Source organism: Hemiscyllium ocellatum, chromosome 3, assembly GCF_020745735.1.
Source record: "Hemiscyllium ocellatum isolate sHemOce1 chromosome 3, sHemOce1.pat.X.cur, whole genome shotgun sequence".
Classification (NCBI taxonomy): Eukaryota; Metazoa; Chordata; class Chondrichthyes; order Orectolobiformes; family Hemiscylliidae; genus Hemiscyllium; species Hemiscyllium ocellatum.
The window spans coordinates 31108892-31134701 of NC_083403.1; the positions used below are offsets into that span (position 1 = coordinate 31108892).

A 25810-nucleotide genomic window follows, 5' to 3' on the forward strand; every position below is an offset into this window, starting at 1 on the left:
TTATCATCTCCCTTTTCTGGGTGCCTCTTTCATCACTTATTGAATCAATGCTGCTGATTTTTCAGAAAATTAATCTTCAATCCTCCTTCGCTGGCGAGCTACTTGTTTATGTCCATACTTGCTCAATGCTATTGAGGTAAGGCCTTAACATTGAAGGGTAGAGATTTCTCCCTGTGCCCCTTGTAGATCTCTGCATGTCAAACTGGGTTTTATGTATGGGTGTTATAATATTAATTAACTTTCACACCACTCTTCCCCCTCACCAACAAACAGATAAGAAAAGTCCCTTTAAGACTGCATTAAAACCATTTTATTTCTGGAGTTTAAATATACAAATATTCAAAATATTAATGTAAAACTTCCCCGAGGATGTTAACTTAATGGAATACAGCCCACAATGTGAGATAATACATAGTCTGTGCAAGGAGTGCTCTTGAGAGGATAAATGTATTTTTCGTTCCATGACTTCTTACCATGTTTCTTGGAGCAGCCTAGACTTAGGGTCAAAGTTTCAGAACATGGAAAAATACAAACATAAAGAAGTGCTGCACAGAAGAAATGAATCAGGAAGTAGTGGTTAGACAGTATTATGCTTAGATTACCAATATCAACACCAATGAAAACTGGCAGTTTGGGTCAAGGAAATCTTGAAATTGTTGTACTGAAGAATGTCAATGGTCCTTTGAACATTGTGCAAATAAAGTATCATTGCGCCTCAGTTCCTAAATTAAACTAGAATTTGATCTGTTGCTGAATTTGTTTGACAGATTTACATTTGCTTTCACTCAGCAGAGTCACTTCTTTCCCCTGTCTCCTTCATTCCAGTACTGCTCAGTCTGCATTTCTGTGAGCCGTGAGACTGTGCGCTGAAATGCAAATATTTCTTCTGCTCCAGAAAAAATTGAAAGGTCTTCCACTTTTGTCTATGAAAAAATAAAAGCAATCGGGTCCAAATTTAATCAACGGCAATTTTATGTGCCATGAAAATCACAGCTATTCAGGCATCAAACGTAATTCTGCAAATGCAGCACACAATATCATTTCATAGCAATGAATTTAACAAGTTGATAAAATGTCAATGGATTAACAGCAGCAATACAGACAGTGGCCTAAGCACCATGAGGACACATTATTCCTTTGATATCCACCGTAATGTTTGCAGTCTTAACACAGTTGACTATACAGACGCATTTACAATACAATATGTTGCCAATAAGAAGGCTGGACTGACATGTAACTTAGGCCGAGTGTTGCACTGAGGGTTTGAGCGGGGACAAGAGTTGTTGTTGCCTCCAATGGGCCTAAGGGCCCTTCAAAGGGCCCCCTATTTGTCTGATACCAGTCATGCAGTTAAAACTTACAGGCTTTGTGTCTGGTGTGGGCCTTCCCCTTGCTGTGTGGAAAACACTGATGATAGCAAAATGAAGCACTTAACTGAACATGAATTGTCCACTTTAGGACTGCCCACAGTCTGTAAAATTCCAGACATGTCAGGGGATGAGGAAATAAGTGATGGGGAGCTCACCACCTGAATCTGCCATGTTCCCAGAACAACATCCTACCCCCCCCCTCTACTTAGCCTGCAAACTTACCCAAAGCAGAGTGCAAAGTTCGGCCTCGAGATTTTTATTGTAAACTATCAATAGATACAAAATGCAGGGTTAAAAAGAAACTACTAAACATACCATAAATGAATACAGTAAGATATACAACTTGAAATGAGGAGCAGTAGTGTGCCATTTAGCCCTTCGAGATTCCTCTACCGTTTAATATGATCATGGCTGATACTCTATTTCAATACCATATTCCTGCTTCCTCTCCATAAACCCTTAAATGTTAAAGGTATCAAAGGTTAACACCATAAGAAACAGGAAAGGATTGGGCCAATCAGCCCCTCAAACCTGCTCTGTTATTCAATAGGGTCAGACATTCCTCACATCCATTTTCCTGTCTTTTCCCCCATAACCCTCAATTCCCCATCTGATCAAGAGCCTATCTCAGTTTTGAATATATATAAGATCTCTGCCCCCATAGTTCTGTGGCAAGAAATTCCAAAGACTCTCAATCCACGGAGAGAAAAAAATCCCTCTTTATCTCAGTCTTAAATTAGTGCCCCTTTACTCTGAGACTATGCCCTCTGATTGAGGGGAAACAAGAGGAGAAACATCTTTTTGGCATTTACCCTGTCAAGCCCCTTAAGAAGCTTATATGTTTCAATAAGGTCATCATCTTAACTCCAGTGAGTAGAGACCCAGCCTTTACTCATAAGACAATCTATTCATACCAGGAAGCATCCTAGTGAACTTGCTCTGAACTACCTCCAATTAAACAATATATTTTCTTAAATAAGGGGACTAAAGCTGCTCACAGAACTCCATATATATGTGCTCTCACCAGCAGCTTGTAAAGTTGTAGTAAGACTTCCCTACTGCTATACTCGAACCCTCTTGAGATAAGGACCAACTTTCCATTAGCCTTCCTGATTACCTGCTGCATCTGATGCTCGCTTTCTATGCTTCATGTAATAAGTACCCCCAATATTCCTGAAGAAGGGATTCCTGAAGAAGGGCTTATGCCCGAAAATTCGAATCTCCTGTTCCTTGGATGCTGCCTGACCTGCTGCGCTTTTCCAGCAACACATTTTCAGATAAGTACCCCCAAGTCCGGTTACATTGCAGCTTTTTTCCTTTTAAATAATACTGTTCTTTTGTTTTCCTTTCCAAGATAAACAACTTCAATTTTCTGAAACTATACACCTTTCGCCAACTTTTTGTTCATTTACTTAACCTATCAATATCTCTCTGCAAACTGTTTTCTATCTTTCTCACAACTTGCCTTTCCATCTATTTTTGTGTCATCTGTAAATGTGGCCACAGTGCATTCACTTCCTTCCTCCAGGTTCTTAATATATATTGGAAACAGTTGTGGTTCCAGCTGTGATCCCTGTGGAATCCCATTGGTTACAGGTTGCCAACCTGAAAAAGAACCCCTTATGCCACTGACTGTTCCCTGCTCTTTAGCCAGTTCTCTATCCATGTTAACACCATGGGATCCAACGTTATAACTTAACCTTTTATGAGGTACTTTGTCGAATGCCTCTGGAAGTCCCCTCTATTCACTCTGGTAGTGACTTCCTCGAAAAACAAATAAATTATTCAGACTTGATTTCGCTTTCATTGCTGACATTGCTTGGTTAGATTATGATTTTCCAAATGTTCTGCTACTACAGATGCTAGTCTAATAGGCTTATAGTTAATTGCTCTTTTGCCTCCCTCACTTTTTGAATAGGGGTATCATATTGGTAGTTTCCCATTCTCCAGTACTGCTCCAGAATTCAAGGACTTTTGGAAAATTATAACAAATGTATCCACTGTCTCTGTAGCAACTGGTTTTAAGGATGTTTGGATGTAAGCCATCAGGATCAGGAGCTTTACGTGCTTTATTCCCATTAGTTTGTCTAACATTACTTCTCTCGTGATGGCACTTAATTCCTCCCCCCGTATCGTTTAGAATTCATTTTATCAATTTTATACTTGAATACTTTCAGTGAGCTGGCCTCATCAGCTGCCTGTTATAGTGCATCCCACAGGCTCACTACCCTATATGAAGGAACATTTCCTCACCTCAGTCATTTCTTGTATTACTCAGAGATGCAGAGTGCTGTGTGATTTGTCAGCCTTTAACCCCATTAATTACTGAAGCGTCATTTTTTTTGTTTACTAATACTGATTTTCGTCACCTCCTCCCTCCCATTTTCAGAAAATTGTGGACTCTTTTGTGGTGACAGACCAAAACGTGTGTTAATTTCTTCTGGCCTTGCTTTGTGTCTCTATTATAATCTCTCCCATTTTGTACACCAGAGAAGGAACTTATTTTTGTCTTTGCTAATCTGTTTTTCAGCAGATATCAATACAAGTTTTATAATCCACTCTATTTCCCCCCCCCACTTCTTCAATCTTTTAGTCCTCTTTGCTGAATTCTAAATTGCTCCCAGTCCTTGGACTTGCTGCCTTTTCTGACAATTTTTATGCCCCCACTTTGAATATAATATGAAGTTCCATATTCTGGGTGAAAAGTTTGGCAAATTACCTAGTGCTTTATAATTGAATTTTGAACCATGTATGAATGTATTGACAGAACCACTTTAAAATCAAAACATAAATAGGAGTTGGGAGATGATGTTACAGCTGTATAGGACATTAGTTAGGCCATTATTGGAATACTGCGTGCAATTTTGGTCTCCCTGCTATAGGAAGGATGTTGTGAAACTTGAAAAGGTTCAGAAAAGATTTACAAGGATGTTGCCAAGGCTGGAGAGTTTAAATTATAGGGAGCAGTTGAATAGGCTAGGGCTATTTTATGGACAGCATTGCAGGCTGAGGGGTGACCTTACAGAGATTTATAAAATCACAAGCAGCAAGGAAAGGGTGAGTAGACAAGGTCTTTTCCCCAGAGTGGGGGACTCCAGAACTAGATGGCATAGGTTTAGGGTGAGAGGGGAAAGATTTAAAAGTGGCCTTAGGGGCAGACTTTTCATGGAGAGGGTTTTGCGTGTGTGGAATGAGCTGCCAGAGAAAGTGGAGGAGGCTGGTACAATTACAACATTTAAAAGGTATTTGGATAGGTTTATGCATAGGAAGGGTCCAGAGGGATATGGACCAAGTGCTGACAAATGGGACTAGATGTATTTAGGATATCTGGGCGGCATTGATGAGTTGGACCGAAAGGTCTGTACATCTCTGACCCTAATTCAGTATCCAAAAGTACGTATTTTGACGTGATAGTCATCTTTCTCTGATCCAGTTATTTTAGTAAGTGGATTTTCCCAGACTATAAGATCTCTGTGGAGCAGGAACACAGAGCAGCGTCAGACCAATAATAGGCTAGGGTTCTGACCTTCACAATCTTGAGTGAAGAGGGAGGAATGTGAACGGAGGCCAGTTGCCTTCCCATGACAGAACCGGAACAATAGCACACAGAGATCCGAGAGGGTAATAAAAATAACTCACCTGTTCCAATCCTAGGTCATCTATGAAGACTCTGGCATCGTCGTCATGACTGTCGTGATCCTTCTGAACAAATATTCTCTCCAAAGGCATTGCAGCTGAGCAAATAACCCTGACCTTTTAGATAATAAGAAAAATCAGCTGTTTTATGACTTAATAAAATTGGAAAGGTTGTATTAAATTTTCACAAAGTTTACTCATACAGGTTGTTCTGCTATAACACAATGTAGTAGACATAAATTCACTAATAACATGATGGACGAATTGGGGACACCATTTCTAAAGCACGACATATTAAAGCATGCATTGGCAATAACACAATTCTGGGCCCATTAGTTTAAATGGTGCTGCCATTACACAATTTTCTTACAACACAGATAGCAGAACTGTATTTTGAAAATGTGAACAATGTATGATGGATAATGACAAGCAAATAGACTGTCCTCCAAGTCTTCATTCTCATCAGGAGTTCATAAGAATTTTGGTGTTGCAAACTTTTTAATCTGGTATGGTCCCTTATTTCTTGGTTGCCAAAAGCAGTGGTTCATATTGTAAGATAATATAACACACTATAAAATTATCAATCACTGCAATAACGCATGTTTTGTTAACATGAATTCACTATAACATGATTGACGAATTGGGGGTCAGTTTTAAAGCGTGCATTGGTTATAATGCAATTCCAGCCCCATTAGTTTAAATAGTACTGCTGTTTACGTGGGATTGTATGAGAACGGAACTACGGAACTACCACTTTGCAGCAAAACTAACTGTACAGTATATAGTTCTATGAGCAGCCATGTAAAAATAGACATTTTTTGTTGTGGTTCTGTTCGCCGAGCTGGGAATTTGTGTTGCGTCCCCTGTCCCCAACCACCCCAACACACACAAAAGAAGTTGCATCAAGACACTATTCAAAAGGGCCACAACACACTGCAGTACACCAGAACTGCAAAAAGAGGAAGAAGAACACCTATACAATGTATTCGCCAAAAACGGATACCCGCGCAATTTCATCAATAGATGCCTAAGGGAAAGACAACGGAACGAGGACATGCCGCAACCCAAAGGACTAGCCACACTACCATACATCAAAAACATTTCTGAACTGACAGCCAGACTACTGCGACCACTAGGACTCATAACAGCTCACAAATCAACAGCCACTCTCAGACAACAACTCACCAGGACGAAGGACCCGATACCCAGCATGAGCAAAACCAATGTAGTGTAAAAAATCCCATGCAAGGACTGCACAAAACACTACATAGGACAAACAGGAAGACAGCTAATGATCCGCATCCATGAACATCAACTAGCTACGAAACGACACGACCAGCTATCCTTAGTAGCCACACACGCAGATGACAAGCAACATGAATTCGACTGGGACAACAATACTATTATAGGACAAGCCAAACAGAGAACAGCAAGGGAATTCCTAGAGGCATGGCACTCATCCACATATTCAATCAATAAGCACATTGACCTGGACCCAATATACCGACCACTGCAGCGGACAGCTGAAACTGACAACCGGAAGCGGTAGATTCAAACCACTCCAAATGCCGGAAGAAAGATCACAGAAGCACTTCACAGGAGGCTCCCAAGCACTGAGGATGTCACCTAGACAGGGGACGAAATGTCTGCAACACAAATTCCCAGCTCGGCGAACAGAACCACAACGAGCACCCGAGCTACAAATCTTCTCCCAAACTTTGAAGACATTTTTTGTGTGATGTAAAACAGTCAGTGTCAGCAGGCAATGTTATTGCCCACACTAATGACAGAAAAAATGTTTTTTTTTCCTCCAGGGAACAGGAAACAATAATTGTAGCTTTCACAATCAATTACTTTATATAACTGTTACCTAAATTTGTGCTGGAAGGGTGGATTTCATTCAAGTGATTTAGATTAAAATCACAAAATACAAGAACAATAACTTGAATGATTAAATGTGAAATTTGGGAGGTGTCTTACATACTTTCATACACTTCTAGCTGCATACGTAAGCTGTTAGTTAACTGTCCCGATCATATCTTGCAATTAGAGCGAGCTCTTTGCATTTGCAAGTCTTAAGGTTTGTAAATGACTAGAGTCTAAATCAGATCCTTTGTCAACTTCCACTCTCAGATATTCTTTGTTGACGTCATTGGGTTAAAATTCAATGAAGGAACAAGGGCTGGAAATTAATTTACCTAGGCTAGAAATGCTGGCCAGATTCGAAGTCAAGCCTGGGGCCTTCTCTATCTTTGTGGCCTGTGTAAGGCTGTTTAGATATAATGCAAGATTGTACAACACTTTGATTGTTTAATGTTCCAATTAGGCTCCGTGAGCCCGTAGAGAATTCCTGAGTACCAATGTCCCAGATTCATGTTTTCATGGCAAATTGTTGTTAACATCTGCAGACTCCTGAATAAGACTCCCTTCCCACTGAGGCAATTTGGCACACATTGCCAGTGATTGACAAAGGAACCACTGGAGGGCCACCATATTGTTATGCCTTTGCCAACTCAAATAGGCATTCCACTCTTGCCAAGTTATGCACTTGTTTTTCTGCAAAAAATAGAGAGATGCAAAGGTCTGTAATTGTGTGGCGAAAAGGGAAGGATAATATGGATGAAGGGTGACCATGAAGCATGGTTGCAAGTTGGCTATATGATAAGAATTGGCTGTTCAGCCATGAAATGTGCCTGGAAATAGGGTATTTAGTATAGACATAAGGTGTTGTTGTTGAAAGGGGTACTAGACAGGAAATTGCTGGGAAAGTCAGAGTGTGGGGCTTACCACCAGAGAGTCAGGAAAAAACCAAGGAGTGGAAAAACAGTAGGTGCAGACTAAATAAATTTTCAGTGTTGTACTATTCTATGAAGCACATGTTGAACAAATGTAACTGTGAATGAAAATCTTAATTCTGTAGGTGCAAAAATGAAATCTGTTATGATGTTTCATCAAAAGATCCAGTGTGATCTAATTAAATCTAACCTTGTGATCGTAAAAGGCATCAATGAGAGTGATGAAGCGTCGTGCTTGAGTCTTCTTTGCCAAAGTCAGCATTGGTATGTTCCGGATGAATACAGTGTCAAAGTGTTTAGTCATTTCCAGGTAATCACTTGCTCCAAGGGGCTGGAATTTAAAGTAGAACCAGGTTTTAATATGCACTCTCATTTGGTACTTGTTGGCTGCAGTTTAATCTTATTTTATTTTCAACAATAAGTCCCTATGTGAAGTTTTTAAAAAATTAAAAACAAATAAAGATATGAAACAGAACAGTAGGATCCCCATAATCTGCCCATTCCCACACCCTGATCTGGGATAACCTGATGCTTTTATTCTATTTTAAAGTCAGTGTCATTACACCTGTATATTTTCTCCAAACTCCATCTCCTCTGTCATTTATTAGAGATGGTGTTCAACTGAATCTCAATTTCAGATGACAACAGTTTTCATGTTGGAGCCAAATGGAGTAGCCAATGCATTATGCTTGTCTCAAAATGGGGAACTAATAGCCTGGACACAGCTATGAGCAACCCTAAAGAAAAATAACATTAAAATTAATTTTGGTTTCTTTGACCATATTTATCAGTTATAAAAATACTGTATATTTTGGCAACAAAAAAGCTATTTATACCAGGGTGTGGCAGTTGAATCAAGTGACCATTTAATGATTACAGTACATCAGAATTCGTAACCAAATGAATTGGGAACCACATTAAAACTGCTTCAACTGATTTCATTTACATGCAGCAGATAGCTCCATCAGCCTGAGCTGGACTCAAAAACACATCCCAGGGTTGAAAGGACAGACATCATTGGAGTGAACAATCTACTTCTGAATTCTGTGTCTCAGCAGACGAAAAAAACTCCTTAGGAGCACAGTAAGTAACTACTACAGATGTTGGAAATCAGAAATGAGATAAGAATATGCTGGAAACACTGAATAAGTCAGACAAATGTGATGAAACGTTTCAGGCATTGCCAATCAGACTGAAAGAAAAGGTATTACAGATGACGTCACAACGAAGGAAAAGGAGCAAAAAGGTCTGAATGAGGTGTAAAGTAATTATCCGATTACCCAAAAGAACTATTAGTGAAAGATAAAAGGAGATAGGATGAGAAGAATAAAGAAACTCAGAATGCGTGAATAGTTAATCTTCCTAAACGAAGTGGGTATGTGGTGACTCTCTGACATAATGGTTAAAAATGCAACAGCATTAGGTGATCTGTCTGAATACTATCTTAGATTGACATGGTGGCAAAAGGACAGAAAATAAGTGGATGACAGTTTGATATAATTTACTTCAGATGTGATACAAGAGTATTTGAATTTCAGAAAGCTCACAACATCACAACAGTTAAACTGCAAGCACATCAATAATACTAAATACATCCAATATTTAGTGATGCGAACAGATTTTCTGTGGCATTCTTTTTAGTAATCTGAAACATTATTGTGGCATTCTGCTGTTTATACTGACGATACTGGACATCTGAAATAAAAACAAGAAATGTTGGAGAAACTGCGCAAATCTGGCAGCATCTCTGGGAGAGAAACAGAGTTAGAATTTAAAATCCAAAATTCCAAAAAGTCTCTGGATTCAAAATTAAGCAGTTGAAGTTCTTGTCAAGAGGAAGAAGGCGGCTTATGTGAGGATGAGGTGTGAAGGCTCAGATAGGGGGCTTGAGTGTTATAAGTTAGCCAGAAAAGATCGAAAGAGAGGGCTAAGAAAGCCAGGAGGGGACATGAGAAGTTGTTGGCGGATAGGATCAAGGAAAACCCTGAGGCCTTCTATAGGAATATCAGGAATAAAAGAATGACTAGAGTAAGATTAGGGCCAATCAAAGATAGCAGTGGAAAGTTGTGTGTGGAATCTGAGGATATCAGGGAAGCGCTTAATGAATATTTTTCATCAGTATTCACGCTGGAAAAGGGTAATGTTAGTGAGAATATGAAGATCCAAACTACAAGATTAGATGGGATTGAGGTATGTTGTTCGCTTGTTTAAGAAGGGGAGTCGGGACAATCCTGGTAATTATAGGCCAGTGAACCTTACTTCGGTTGTGGGTAAGGTGTTGGAAAAGGTTATAAGAGATAGATTGTATAATCATCTGGAAAGGAATAATTTGATTAGGGAAAGTGCATATGGTTTTGTGAAGGGTAATCGTGCCTCACTAACCTTATTGAGTTCTTCGAGATAGTGACAGAACACGTGGATGAAGGTAAAGTGGTTGATGTGGTTTATATGGACTTCAGTAAGGTGTTTGATAAGGTTCCACACAGTAGGCTATTGCACAAAACATAGAGTTTTGGGATCAAAGTTGATTTAGCAGTTTGGATCAGAAACTGGCTGGCTGAAAGAAGACAGAGGGTGGTGTTTGATGGGAAATCTTCATCCTGGTGTTCAGTTACCAGTGATGCCACAAAGATCTGTTTTGGGGCCAGTACTGTTTGTCATTTTTATAAATTATCTGGATGTGGGCATAGAAGGATGGGTTAGTAAATTTGCGGTTGACACTAAGATAGGCAGAGTTGTGGATAGTGCCGAAGTATGTTGCAGGTTACAGAGGGACATAGATAAGATGCAGAGCTGAGCTGAGAAGCGGCAAATGGAGTTTAATGCAGAAAAATGTAAGGTAGTTCACTTTGGAAGAAATAACAGGAATGCAGAGTACTGGGCTAATGCTAAGATTCATGGCAGTGTAGATGAACAGAGAGATCTTGGTGTCCACGTGCATAAATCCCTGAAAGTTGCCACCCAAGTTGATATGGTTGTTAAGAAGGCGTATGGTGTGTTGACGCTTATTGGTAGGGGGATTGAGGTTCAGAGCCACGAGGTCATGCTTCAGCTGTACAAGACACTGGTAAGGCCGCACCTGGAGTATTGCATGCAGTTCAGGTCACCACATTATAGAAAGGATGTGGAAGCACTGGAAAAGGTTCAGAGGAGACTTACTAGGATGTTGCCTGGTATGGAAGGGAGGTCTTAAAAGGAAAGGCTGAGGGAACTGAGGCTGTTTTTGTTGGAGAGAAGAAGGTTGAGAGGTGACTTAATCAAGATGTATAAGATAATCAGAGGGTTAGATAGAGTGAACACTGAGAGCAGTTTTCCTCGAATGGTGAAGGCTAACAGGAGGGGACATAGCTTTAAGTTGAGGTGTGATAGATTTAGGACAGATATTAGGGGTAGTTTCTTCATTCAGAGAGTAGTAGGAGCATGGGACGGCCTGCCTGCAACAGTAGTAGACTTGCCGGTGTTAAGGGCATTGGACATACATATTGACAATAATGGAATGGTGTAGGTTAGATGGGCCTCAGATTATTTTCGCAGGTTGGGTTGAAGGGCCTGTACTGCGCTGTAACATTCTATGTTCTATGTAAAACATTAACTCTGTTGCTCTCTCTACAGATGCTGTCAGACTTCCTCAGTTTCTGCAGCACTTTCTGTTTTTAGTGCAGTTGTACTTAATTTGATCTGTCCCTTTAAGGCCACTGCTCAAGTGATCCTTGAGGAAATGATCTGAATAGCACCTAATTTAGGTAACTAACTTTCAAAACAAAAAACTCCATACTACTTCGACAGATTTCCATCACCAAGCCATTTGGGTGGGCACTGTTATCTAGCAGCTTTCATTGTTATGAACTCCATAAATAACTTACTGAAGTCAATATCATAATTTTTGAGAAATTAACTATTCATCACCGAATCAGGCTGGACAAGTTCAACATGGTTGGGATTGGTCTCCAGTGCTACCTGAAACCTGGACACTGCTTTCTCTCCACAGATACTGCCAGACCTGCTGAGTCTCTCCATCAATTTCTGGTTTTGTTTTAGATTTCTAACATCTGCAATTCTTTGTTTCTCTTTTTCTTTTAAGAAAGAGCTTGTTTGAATCTCTCTGATAAGGTTTCTGACCCCTTCAATGAACTGGTTCCTAACAAAGATACAAATGACATCTTTTGTGACTGAGACAACAGTATCCATCATCCTTGTCCTGTTAATAACATTTGATGTCGTTGAACACAAAAGTTCTCTCCAGCACTTTCCCACCATTAGCATGCTGTCTGGGACTGGATTTGCCTGGTTTCATTCAGATTTATTCAGTCACAGAAAGAGAATCACCTGCAATGGCTTTTCCTCTTGCTCCTGCACTGTTAATCTGTGTTTCTTCCCAGAAATCTATCCTTTTCCCCACTTGCTTCTGGTGACATAATCTGAAATCAAGCCATTAGTTTCTATCTGTACGCTGAAGGCCTTTGTTCTATCTCACCTCCACTTGTTTTAAACTCTCCTCGCTCTCAAATGCTGAAATTTTCTCCAATTAAATATTTGGAAGACTGAAGCTGTTGCCTTCAGTCCCCATGACCAACTCCACACTTTAGCCAAGGATATCAACGCTTTTTGTGGCAACTGTTTGAAATTGAATCAGACTGTTTGCAATCAGACTTGTCCCAAGGACCGGCTTCCTACTATATATACCCACATCAAGATTGTTTACTTCATCCCCTTAATACTGTCACACTCTCAGCTTGTCTCAGCCCAATTACATCTGACACCCTCTACGTTTTTGTCATCTCCAAATCTGATTATTCTACTGCAGTCTTGGACAGCCTCCCACACTCCATCCTCTGCAAACTTGATGTTATTTAATACTCTGGAGTTCATGTCCTTACTCGCACCAAATCCTACTCAACTGCCTCCCCAATGCTTGCAAATACAATAGCACAGTCAAGCACCACCTCAAACTGAAATTCGCATCCTCATTTTCAAATTTGTCACTGGCCTCACCCATTCAAAAATCTCAGTAATTGCCTTTTGCCTTACCACCAATAAGATCTTGAATTTCCATTCTATAATCACTCCTTTATCTACTTCTCTTTCCTCCGTTCTTTAAGATTCTCTTTAAAACAAAGCTTTTTATCACCTGGTTTAATATTTCATTACATCATTCAGTATTTGTATTTTGTTTTATAACTTTCCTATAAAGCATCTTGTTAAAGGTAATTAGTTCTTGTTCTTTGAATAAAGCCTCTGGGTTTTGCTAGTCCCATACAGCAACTGACATTCTGTACTTCATTGCTTGTAAATTCTGGAGATCTGTTAGTGATCAATTGGAGGTTTTTGACTTCTGAGTAGCAGATGCAATAGTAAAGTCATACTGCATGGAAACAGACTCTTCTAAGTTCTGATAAGAATGGTTCTTCTACATATGTGACATCTGCAGTGAAATGCAATAGATGTAAGAAAATATGGAAAAATAAACTTCTTGGTATCATCAACAGTAAGCCAGTGGTAGCTGTATTTGAGTTGGGGGTAGTGTTCAAGGCATTTGGTTGCATTAGAAGAACAGTTGCATGATTGAATCAGAAAGAGAAATAACAGGTTATAGCTATTGTGGGTGAATGCTCTCAGGTCTGACAGTATTGAGAAGGCATGTCAGCAGTAGAGGAGAAGTGGGGGTAGCTCACGGGTTTTAGTTGACAGAATGCTGGGATCCTGGAGCTTGGAATCATTGGTGGGGGTTGAGGAGCAGCTGGGGAAGAGATAGTGTCTTGAGAGCAAGAAGTATGATTGAAACTATATGGAAGCACAGAAGAGGTACTGCAATTAATAACTCAAAGCAAGCATTAGCAAAATTAAATATACACAAAGTTTTTGATGGGGATGTAATTTAAAAAGGCGGTTTCTGGAATTTAGAAAGGAAATTAGTCAAATATTTGATAAAATAAACTTCTCTGTTATTTAATCTTAAAAATTGCCCAGTGAAAATAAACTTGATCTACAATTAAGTTGGCTGTCTAGTTTGGAGGTGGGGTTAGTAATACTCCCACACATTAAATTTCAGTCCTCTGTGGTTTAGAAGTGAATTAAAACACAGGCTCCTGCCACATTATGTCAGTGAGCATTTCCCTGGGAAACACAACAACTTTGCTGAAAATGTGTTGCTGGTTAAAGCACAGCAGGTTAGGCAGCACCTCAGGAATAGGGAATTCGACGTTTCGAGCATAAGCCCTTCATCAGGGCTTATGCTCGAAACGTCGAATTCCCTATTCCTGAGATGCTGCCTAACCTGCTGTGCTTTAACCAGCAACACATTTTCAGCTGTGATCTCCAGCATCTGCAGACCTCATTTTTTACTCAAACACAACAACTTTACCCTCAGAATATGAATACTCCCCCAATGAATTAAATAAAAGCAGTCTTTCTGAAGGTTAGAGGGATTTTTGGTGTATTATTTATAAAATAGAAGGGGATTAAGACAGAAGAAACTACAATAAAATAAAGCTAGATTAATTAATGCATTTTGGGAAAGGTAGTACCTAAAAGGTTTAAGTTGTGAAAGAGGACGAAATTGCTTAGATGAGGCAGGAGAGCTGGCTGAGTTCAGAGCTGTGAGTCCAAAATAAAATACAGGTTACCATAAGTTTAGGAAGGATGTACAAGCTGGGGATAACATGCGATGTCAGGAATGAGAGGCTCTAGCTATGGCGAGCTAGAAGAGAAACATGATCTTATTTAGGAATCTGGCCTGTTCTATAACAAAGAAGGTAAAAGGAAAAGCTGATAATAGTATGCAAACATTTACGCATAAAAGTCAGGGAAAAAAATCTATTTCCAGTGGCTGATAATTCAGCAATTATAAAGACTTAAATTGAATACCACACAACACCAGGTTATAGTCCAACAGGTTTAATTGGAAGCACACTAGCTTTCAGAGCGACGCTCCTTCATTCAGCATCGCTCTGAAAGCTAGTGTGCTTCCAATTAAATCTGTTGGACTACAACCTGGCGGTGTGATTTTTAACTTTGTACACCCCAGTCCAACACCGGCATCTCCAAATCATAAATTGAATACAGTTAGCAACAGACCAAAGGGAGAGGTTAGAAAGATCTTTCTTAACACAGATGATGGTTAGAAAATGGGTTGTCCCTTCAACAAACTACAGCAGATACAAAATCCAGACTAGCTTTTAAAGCAAATAAACAGTTTACTTATTTTTAAGAAATGGGAACTTTTTCATAGACCTGTATAGTCACAATTAAGCCCTTCTGTGCTGTAAAATTCTTTGACAAAAGTAAGGCTTGAGCACATGGGCTTATGATGTGAAACAGGATTGAGCATATTAGAAAACGTTGAGTCAACTAATGAAACAAATGACAGCCTATGTTTAAAATGAGATAAAAAGCTGTTATACCCAGACATATTGAAGGCAGACATGATGTAGAAGTGTGACCAAAAGCAGTTTCAAATGAACAAGAAAAGCTGACAGGATATGTAAAGCTTTGAATATTATAGATAACAAGTGTATTATTCTAATATAATGATGAAGGTGTCGTCTTTCAGAGCGTACATCAAATGGAGACCCTGTCTCTGAGCTGCATGTAAAAGATCTCCTGGAACAATTCTCAAGTGGAGCAGATAAGTTCTCTCTGCTATTCTGGTCAATGTTTATTACTTAACTGAGTCATTGAAATAAACCTGGTCAATATGGCATGACTGCTTATGGAATGTTTCTGTACAGAATAGACTGCTGTGTTTCATGGATTATAATAGTAACTTTGCTTCAAAAAGTACTTCATTAGGTGAAACATGCTTTGGAACCCTTTGGCACTTTATAAACTATTATTTTTCTTTACAAGATGTGGCTGTCATTACTTTATCAGCATTTGTCACTCATTGCAAATTCCCTTGAGGTGGTGGATGAGGCGCCTTCTTGAACCTCTGCAATCCATACAGTGTATGTACACTCACAATTGACAGGAAGAGTTCCAAGATTTTGACCCAGTGACAGTGACATAGTTCTAAGTCAGGATAGCATATTGTTTGGTGGTGAACTTGCAGGCAATGATGTTCTCTAACATTTGGTGACCTTCTTTATCGAGGTGGTAGAGGTAATGAGTTTGAAAGGTATTATCTAAGGTAGCTTGGCATCTGGAGTGTACTTTAGAACATAGAAAAAATACAGCGCAGTACAGGCCCTTCGGCCCTCGATGTTGCACCGATCCAAGCCCACCTAACCTACACTAGCCCACTCTCCTCCACATGCCTATCCAATGCCTGTTTAAATGCCCATAAAAAGGGAGAGTCCACCACTGTTACTGGCAGGGCATTCCATGAACTCACGACTCACTGAGTAAAGAATCTACCCCTAACATCAGTCCATATCTACCACCCCTTAATTTAAAGCTATGCCCCCTCGTAATAGCTGACTCCATACATGGAAAAAAGGTTCTCATGGTCAACCATATCTAAACCCCTAATCATCTTGTACACCTCTATCAAGTCACCCCTAAACCTTCTTTTCTCCAATGAAAATAGCCCCAAGTGCCTCAGCCTTTCCTCATATGATCTTCCTACCATACCAGGCAACATCCTGGTAAACTGCCTCTGCACCCGTTCCAGTGCCTCCACATCCTTCCTATAGTATGGCGACCAAAACTGCACACAATACTCCAGATGCGGCCGCACCAGAGTCTTATACAACTTTGTGGAAGGTACACACTTCTGCCATTGTTGCTGATGGAAGTGAATGTTTAAAATGCTGGACGAGATGCTAATCATAGACGGTGTTCAGTTTCTTAAATGTTTTTGGAGTTGCACTCATTCAGGCAAGCGGACAGTATTCCATGACACTCTTGATTTGTGCCTTGTCAATGATGGAAAGGCTTTGGGGAATGAGGAGATGCATTAGACATCACAGAATTCCCAAGCTCTGACCTGCTCTTGTAGTCACAATGTTTATATGGCTGGTCCAGTGAACACCAGTCTTCCTTTACTTAATAGATACTATCTGACATATAAGGAATGGACTGTTGAAGAAAGCAATAAAAACCAACAGCCATGAGATCCATGACTTTGTTCGATTTTATAGCATCAATAAAGAACATTTTTTTTACTTAGCAGGTGGACTTAAATCTTCTGAATCTAAATTTTCAATGCAGGAAAAGTACCCCCATACAGGTTCCACCATAAAGACAGAAACAGCTCATACAAAGCTTTAAGTGCAATTCTCATTATCGCTAAAAGCTCACTTTCTTTATGAAGCCGATGTGTCAAAGTAGTAACGTGCAACGCAACTAGCTTCAGCTTTTCATCAGCAGCCCACTTCAGTTAGAGCATCAGAGCTGTTTACACCATACCTTTTGTTTTGCCCTTGTAGCACTTTTTTTTGTTACAAAAAATGTAATGATTTAATGCATGCTCCATCAACATCACTTCAACTCCAGACTTAGCATGTTTTTACGTGAACAAAGTCTGCACTGTTCAGTAGGAAGTTGAATCTTTTGTTTGGTTGCATTAGTTATTATAGACAGAAAGATGTTGTGATTTTTCAGGTAACAAAACACACAAAGTGCTCTGATTCTGAAGGTGCTTTTAAATCAGTAATTATATTTCAGCAACATTTTATTTATTAACCTGCCAAAACGCAGTGAAAAAAGCTAGAAAGTATCCTGATGGTAGAGTTACTTATGCATGTTTGGGCACCATACTGATGAACAGTTTAATGGCATCATCATCCAGTAACTCTTTATAATGAATAACATATTACAAATGAATCACTTGCAGTAAAGCAGAGGCTACAAAAATTCAGTCAATTTCAGCATTTAAGAAGACCATTTGAACAGGTCTGTTGGCAACACAGCAGCAAGTAAGTGAACATATATTGGTGATAAATTTGAATCACATTTAGGAGAGCAGCACAGAATATTAATTTTGGAGTAGACATGAGAGGAGTGGAGGAGAAAGTGCCAATGAAGTTTGGAATCAGGTTAACTTATGATCTGGTGATCAGCAGCAGACCTTCACTGTCTTGAAAGGGCAAGAATTGGACGATATATGGGGACTTCATTAAGGGGAAAGGTTTGACTTGATTTATTGTAGTCACATGTCCTTAAGTACAATGAAAAGTTTTGTTTTGCGAGCAGTACAGGCCGATCATTAGCAAACAAGGTCATACAGATCATAGGGTGTTTAAACGGCAAGCAGCATACAAGGTTAAGAGCAAGGCATACAAGGTTACAGCTGCACACAAAGTGCACAAAGCAAGATGAACATTAGCAAAATCAGCATTAATTGAAGTTAGAGGGGTCCATTCAGCAGTCTAATAATGGCAAGGAAGAAGGTGTTCTTGAACCTGTTGGTGTGTATGTTCAAGCATCCATATCTTCTACCTGATGGAAGAGATTGGAAGACAGCATTACCAGGATGGGAGGGGTCTTTGATGATTTTGGCAGCCTTTCTGTGGCAGTGAGAAGTGTATATGGATTCCAAGAAGGTTAGCTTCCATGTGGTGTCATTTATCCCTCAGTCAAGTTTCCATGAAGGCCATGCTGGCAATGCAATAATTCACAATAAATCCATGGAGAGCATTGCCTGTTTACTGGTGACCATTCTGGAGAGAAATGTGTAAGGTTGTTGGAGGTGGTCTGCTGGCAGAGACCATATGTTCAGCAATAGGAGGGGACTCCATCAGTGAAGTTGTAATTCTGAATATAAACCTATATATATTCTGAATATATAAATTTTTCAACCTTTAAAGAACCTCATCAAGACGTATTTGAAATGTCAACCTTTTGGTCACTGTCCTGATCACCCCTGTGAGCTCACTCATATCCTTTTAAGTTTTCCAATATTCAAGACTCCATACTGTTAACAGTAGGGAAAAACAAGCAACTTGCTGAATGAAGATCAGATTACAAGAAAAATCATAACATACATTCATACCCATCAAATTAAGAATGTAGCATTTCAATTTTCTCTCAACTGTTCTTTGGTTTTGAAACATTGACCCTCAGAATAACATTTTCATCATTTTTTAAGATTACACGAACATATTTAAATAACAGGGAACTCCTTCAACAACGACCTAACTGATCTTTTACATCTTTGGTTACCATGTAAAGGATGGTCCTACGTTTGTATCACTTTAACTTTATTAGTCAGTGTGCAAGGTGTGTTAATTTCATCCAGAAACAAAGCCCAGGACATAGTTAAATTCCTTCAAACTTTTACAGACAAGAAGGTGAGGGTGGAAGGTGAAGGAGTGAAGAAAAGACCAAGATCTACCTACCTATTAGAGCTTCTTGGATGTGCAAAATCGTAGGATATAATTAGTTTGATTTTTAATTATAGCTAAATGCATTTCTTTAAAGCCTAGAACTCTATGTGAAACTAGGGAAGTGATTTCTGGGACTCTTGCTGAGCTATTTGGATTATTGATAGTCACAGGTGAGGTGCTGGAAGACTGGAGGTTGGCTCACGTGATGCCACTGTTTAAAAAGGTAATTACAAGTCAGGGAACTATAGACCAGTGAGCCTGACATTGGTGGTGGGCAAGTTGTTGGAGGGAATCTTGAGGGATAGGGTGTACATGTATTTGGAAAGGCAAGGACTGATTAGGGATAGTCAACATGGCTTTGTGTGTGGGAAATCATGTCTCATGAACTTGACTGAGTTTTTTGAAGAAGTAACAAAGAGAATTGATGAGGGCAGAGTGGTGAACGTAATCTACATGGAGACTGGTTAGGAAGGTTGGATCTCATGGAAAAATGCGTTGCCGGTTAAAGCACAGCAGGTCAGGCAGCATCCAAGGAATAGGAAATTCGACGTTTCGGGCATAAGCCCTTCATCAGGAATGAGGAGAGGGTGCCAGGCAGGCTAAGATAAAAGGTAGGGAGGAGGGACTTGGGGGAGGGGCGATGGAGATGTGATAGGTGGAAGGAGGTCAAGGTGAGGGTGATAGGTCGGAGTGGGGTGGGAGCGGAGAGGTTAGGAAGAAGATTGCAGGTTAGGAGGGCGGTGCTGAGTTGAGGGAACCGACTGAGACAAGGTGGGGGGAGGGGAAATGAGGAAACTGGAGAAATCTGAGTTCATCCCTTGTGGTTGGAGGGTTCCCAGGCGGAAGATGAGGCGCTCTTCCTCCAACCGTCGTGTTGTTATGTTTTGCCAGTGGAGGAGTCCAAGGACCTGCATGTCCTCGGTGGATTGGGAGGGAGAGTTAAAGTGTTGAGCCACGGGGTGGTTGGGTTGGTTGGTCCGGGCGTCCCTGAGGTGTTCTCTGAAGCGTTCCGCAAGTAAGCGGCCCGTCTCCCCAATGTAGAGGAGGCCACATCGGGTGCAGCGGATGCAATAGATGATGTGTGTGGAGGTACAGGTGAACTTGTGGCGGATATGGAAGGATCCCTTGGGGCCTTGGAGGGAAGTGAGGGAGGAGGTGTGGGCGCAAGTTTTACATTTCCTGCGGTTGCAGGGGAAGGTGCCGGGAGTGGAGGTTGGGTTGGTGGGGGGTGTGGACCTGACGAGGGAGTCATGAAGTGAGTGGTCTTTGCGGAACGCTGATAGGGGAGGGGAGGGAAATATATCCCTGGTGGTGGGGTCCGTTTGGAGGTGGCGGAAATGACGGCGGATGATACGTTGTATACGGAGGTTGGTGGGGTGGTAGGTGAGAACCAGTGGTGTTCTGTCTTGGTGGCGGTTGGAGGAGCGGGAAGTGGAGAAGATGCGGTGGAGGGCATCGTCGATCACGTTTGGGGGAATCTGCGGTCCTTGAAGAAGGAGGCCATCTGGGCTGTGCGGTGTTGGAACTGGTCCTCCTGGGAGCAGATGCGGCGGAGACGAAGGAATTGGGAATATGGGATGGAGTTTTTACAGGAGGCAGGGTGGGAGGAGGTATAGTCCAGATAGCTGTGGGAGTCAGTCGGTTTGTAGTAGATGTCTGTGTTGAGTCGGTCGCCTGAGATAGAAATGGAAAGGTCTAGGAAGGGGAGGGAGGAGTCTGAGACAGTCCAGATGAATTTGAGGTCGGGATGGAAGGTGTTAGTAAAGTTAATGAACTGTTCAACCTCCTCGTGGGAGCACGAGGCAGCGCCGATACAGTCATCGATGTAGCGGAGGAAAAGGTGGGGGGTGGTGCCAGTGTAGCTGCGGAAGATGGACTGTTCTGCCAGTGTAGCCGCAGATTCCCCCCAAACGTGATCGACGATGCCCTCCACCGCATCTCCTCCACTTCCCGCTCGTCCGCCCTTGAGCCCCACTCCTCCAACCGCCACCAAGACAGAACCCCACTGGTTCTCACCTACCACCCCACCAACCTCCATATACAACGTATCATCTGCCGTCATTTCCGCCACCTCCAAACGGACCCCACCACCAGGGATATATTTCCCTCCCCTCCCCGCAGGAAATGTAAAACTTGCGCCCACACCTCCTCCCTCACTTCCCTCCAAGGCCCCAAGGGATCCTTCCATATCCGCCACAAGTTCACCTGTACCTCCACACACATCATCTATTGCATTCGCTGCACCCGATGTGGCCTCCTCTACATTGGGGAGACGGGCCGCTTACTTGCGGAACGCTTCAGAGAACACCTCAGGGACGCCCGGACAAACCAACCCAACCACCCCGTGGCTCAACACTTTAACTCTCCCTCCCACTCCACCGAGGACATGCAGGTCCTTGGACTCCTCCACCGGCAAAACATAACAACACGACGGTTGGAGGAAGAGCGCCTCATCTTCCGCCTGGGAACCCTCCAACCACAAGGGATGAACTCAGATTTCTCCAGTTTCCTCATTTCCCCTCCCCCCACCTTGTCTCAGTCGGTTCCCTCAACTCAGCACCGCCCTCCTAACCAGCAATCTTCTTCCTAACCTCTCCGCCCCCACCCCACTCCGGCCTATCACCCTCACCTTGACCTCCTTCCACCTATCACATCTCCATCGCCCCTCCCCCAAGTCCCTCCTCCCTACCTTTTATCGTAGCCTGCTTGGCACCCTCTCCTCATTCCTGATGAAGGGCTTATGCCCGAAACGTCGAATTTCCTATTCCTTGGATGCTGCCTGACCTGCTGTGCTTTAACCAGCAACACATTTTCAACTGTGATCTCCAGCATCTGCAGACCTCATTTTTTACCCTGGATCTCATGGAATACTAGCCATTTGGATACAGAACTGACTTGAAGATAGAAGACAGAGAGTGGTGGTGGAGGGTTGCTTTTCAGACAGGAGGCCTGTGACCAGTGGAGTGTCACAAGGATTGGTGCTTGATCCACTGCTTTTCGTCATTTATAGAAATGATCTGGATGTGAACCTAGGAGGTATAGCTCGTAAGATTGCAGATAACACCAAAATTGGAAGGGTAGAGGACAGTGAAGAAGGTTACATCAGATTACAATGGGATCTTGATCAGATGGGCCAATGGGCTGAGGAGTGGCAGATGGAGTTTAATTAAAATAAATGTGATGTACCACATTTTGGAAAAGCAAATCTTAGCAGGACTTATACACTGAATGGTAAGATCCGAGGGAGTATTGCTGAACAAAGAGACCTTGGAGTGCAGGTTCATAGCTCCTTGAAAGTAGAATTGTAGGTAGTTTAAAGAAGGTGTCGGTATGCTTTCCTTTATTGGTCAGAGTATTGAGTATAGGAGTTGGAAAGTCATGTTGCAGCTGTACAGGACATTGGTTAGGCCACTTTTGGAATATTGCGTGCAATTCTGGTTTCCTTCCTATTGGAAGGATCTTGTGAAAACCTGAAAGGATTCAGAAAAGATTTACAAGGATATTGCCAGGGTTGGAGGATTTGAGCTATAGGGAGAGACTGAATAGGCTAGGCTGTTTTCCCTGGAGTGTCGAAAGCTGAGAGGTGACCTTATGGAGGTTTATAAGATCATGAAGGGTATGGATACAATAAATAGACAAAGTATTTTTCCTGGGGTGGGTGAGTCCAGAACTAGAGGGCATAGGTTTAAGGTAGCAGGGGAAAGGTACAAATGGGACCTAAGGGGTAACTTTTTCATGCAGAGGGTGGTGCATGTATGGAATGAGCTGCCAGAGGAAGCGGTGGAGGCTGGTACAAATTACAATATTTAAAAGATATCTGGATGGGTAAATGAATAGAAAGGGATATGGGCCAAGTGCTGGCAAATGGGGCTAGATTAGGTTAGGATATCTGGTCGGCATGGATAAGTTTGACCGAAGGGTTTGTTTCCATGCTGTACATCTCTATGATTCTATAACTATAAGTCAGTCCACCAGCCCTATAGTGCACTTCACGTCCTTTCAATTGTAGCAGAAGTAGTATCTCCTCCACTTTCCCCATAAGAAATAAATCAAACTGTAAAAATGCAAAGGGAGCAACATTTTATCTTATAGATGAAATAGCACTTGGCTCAGGAAACATACTTTATACATGTAGTAAAGCCGAAAGACAGCACATCTCCTTGGCTGAAGTGACTGTACTTACTTTATCACACAGCTCTTCAAATGTGCAGTCTGCTATGGTTCCGCAAGCTTTGCTCAGTCTCAGTTCTCTGCCTTGCACTTTCAAAATCCTTGGTCGTGTTACTATGGAAACATGAACAAAGAATCAGCCTTGTCTGGATAATTACTATAAAATTCATCTCTTATACCTTGGAAATGCATGGTTTGATGAATAATAGCACATGATTCAACACAGAAATTAGACAAAATACTGATACAATGACAACCACTTGAGTGTGGCATCAACCCATATACAGCAATGGAACTTACTAATTGGTCAGTGGAGATTGGGCATTGTGTTCTAAATGTATTCTCTTTCAAGAGAAATTAACTTACGTACTATCATTTTGTTTCTGAGCCAGCTCATCAAATAGCTTATCCACGACAGCCTCCACATCAGCTTCACTTGTACTACAGTGAAAAGAATAATGGAATATGAAATTAATAACACTTGAAGCCAACATCAAACAGCTGCCCAGGCTCGCTTAGCTTTTTGCCCATCAAAAAAGAACAGGATGTTATGCTCTAAATACAAACATTAGATTTATAATACACTTTAAAGCTTGGAATATTAACTCTCAGGTAGATGATTCTATCTTATTTGCATACACTGAAAGACTTCTGTGATTGAAACCTAAGCCAGTAATGAGGCAATACAAGCGAACCAAATCCATTAATGCTATGTGTATACAATGAGAAGAAAGGACCATGGTTTTCTCTTGCATGCAAAACAAGAGCAAGAGAACAGATCAGTCATTCTTCTGAAGAAACAGCTTTTGAAAACGTACTGAGATGGTACATCATTCAGACTAAATATGGCTAAGTAGCTTGTTATAAAAGTCAAATTAAAGCAGTGTGTTGAGAGAGCATGTTACAGTTAAGCTTATAAAATATTATGAGTGAATGCATACAGATTTCAAATCAGAAATCAAGTAATGACTCAAACTCTTAGGAGCTGCATTATTATTTACAAAATAATGAAGTATGAAGCAAGGATTGACAAATGACCAAAGGAGACGATAAATAGAAATCAATCTGGGTTTGATCCTCAAAAATACGATGGTTTTTACATTTAAAATGCACAGAAAACAAAGAGCAATTTTTGCTTGTAATGGTTTTCAATCTGAAATGAACTTTCAATTTTTAAAAAATTAACATTGTTAGAATTATTTAAAATAAGAACTAGTAGTTATTATTATGCTTTTGAAATGCCTTGAGAAGTTTTCCTACATTAAGGATGCTGAATCAAATGCTCTTCAATTGACTTCAATTGAGCAATACCAGCGCAATGTCATTAAGTGATGGAACTATGTTATTATATTGTTAAAAATTTTGGTTAACTTTGCTCGATACTATTGTAATATTTGCTTAGTATAATTCTTGCTTTACCTGAAACAATAAATACTAAAATGGGTGACAAAATAATGAAGGGTGTTAATTCCTTCATAAACTGTTCAAACCTCATTGCAGTGCTAGAAAATCCTTAGTCTTTAAGCACATTCTACAGTATTCTATGTTACTGTATTCAAGAGACAATAAAATTTTAATAAAAGATATATAATATAAGTAAAATCTGGCCAAGTTTGACCTGAGGACAAAACAGGCAATAACAATCACAATGCATTAGTGCAACAATACTAAAATAAAGCAGCATGATAATGCAGCTCTAAAGGAGTTGGTCACAATTAAATCTGTAGTTTGAGCATCTTGATTAGATTCCCTACAGTACAGAAACAGGCCCTTTGGCCTAACAAGTCCACACCGACCCTCTGAAGAGTAACCCACCCAGACCCATTCCCCTGCCCTCTATCTACCCCGACTAATGCACCTAACACTATGGGCAATTTAGGATGGCCAATTCACCTGACCTGCACATCTTTGGATTGTGGGAGGAAACCGGAGCACACGAAGGAAACCCACGCAAACACGGAGAGAATGGGCAAACTCCACACAGACAGTCGCCCGAGGCAGAAATCGAACTCGGGTCCTTGTTGCTGTGAGGCAGCAGTGCTAACCACTGAGCCACCGTATCGCCCAATCTTGATCTACTGGATTCTATTCGGTGCCAATGATGGCCAAACAACAGTAAACACATTTTTGATTTTGAAACTGATCAAGTTTTTTTCTTCTTTTTATCTTACGTCACACCCCATGTTTGTAAAATTCTTTACAATTTCACTTTATCTTTGATGCCAGTTAACCTTTTACATTTTCTAATCTTCTTTGGATTCCTTAATCTGTAGTTGACTCAACTTTCTTTTGTACCATCAGCCCAAATTTATCATAAGCCTCTTCTTCAAGTGTCCTTGAAATTTGTCTATTTCCATAAAGAAGTCCTGTTACTGTTGCGTCCTCATTACGTCTTGTGAGACCAAGTCTGGTCTTAATCAGTTTTCTTTAAAAGTTTTTCGTAGTTTGTTCACTGCTTCATTTAACATTTCCATTCAGTTTATTTGACTACTTTCTCTTTCATCTCATTGAACCGGCTTTTTTCCAGTCAAGAGCTTTTAACTTTTTCAGTTTCCTGTACTTTAAGTTTCCATAT

The 25810-nt window shown here is 40.9% G+C and overlaps 1 protein-coding gene across 2 annotated transcripts in view; it reads right to left on the minus strand.

Moving 5' to 3' along the window:
• Positions 1-303: 303 nt before the first annotated feature.
• afg1lb (AFG1 like ATPase b) overlaps positions 304-25810 on the minus strand; it is a 173419-nt gene continuing 147912 nt past the window's right edge. For both annotated transcript variants that reach the window (XM_060856460.1, XM_060856452.1), the window contains 5 exons: positions 23606-23676; positions 23249-23349; positions 7992-8132; positions 5010-5123; positions 304-923 (listed from right to left, as the gene is read on the minus strand). In XM_060856460.1, coding sequence (XP_060712443.1) covers positions 795-923; positions 5010-5123; positions 7992-8132; positions 23249-23349; positions 23606-23676 — 556 coding nt within the window. In that variant the 3' untranslated portion in view covers positions 304-794. The remainder of the gene's footprint in view (positions 924-5009; positions 5124-7991; positions 8133-23248; positions 23350-23605; positions 23677-25810) is intronic.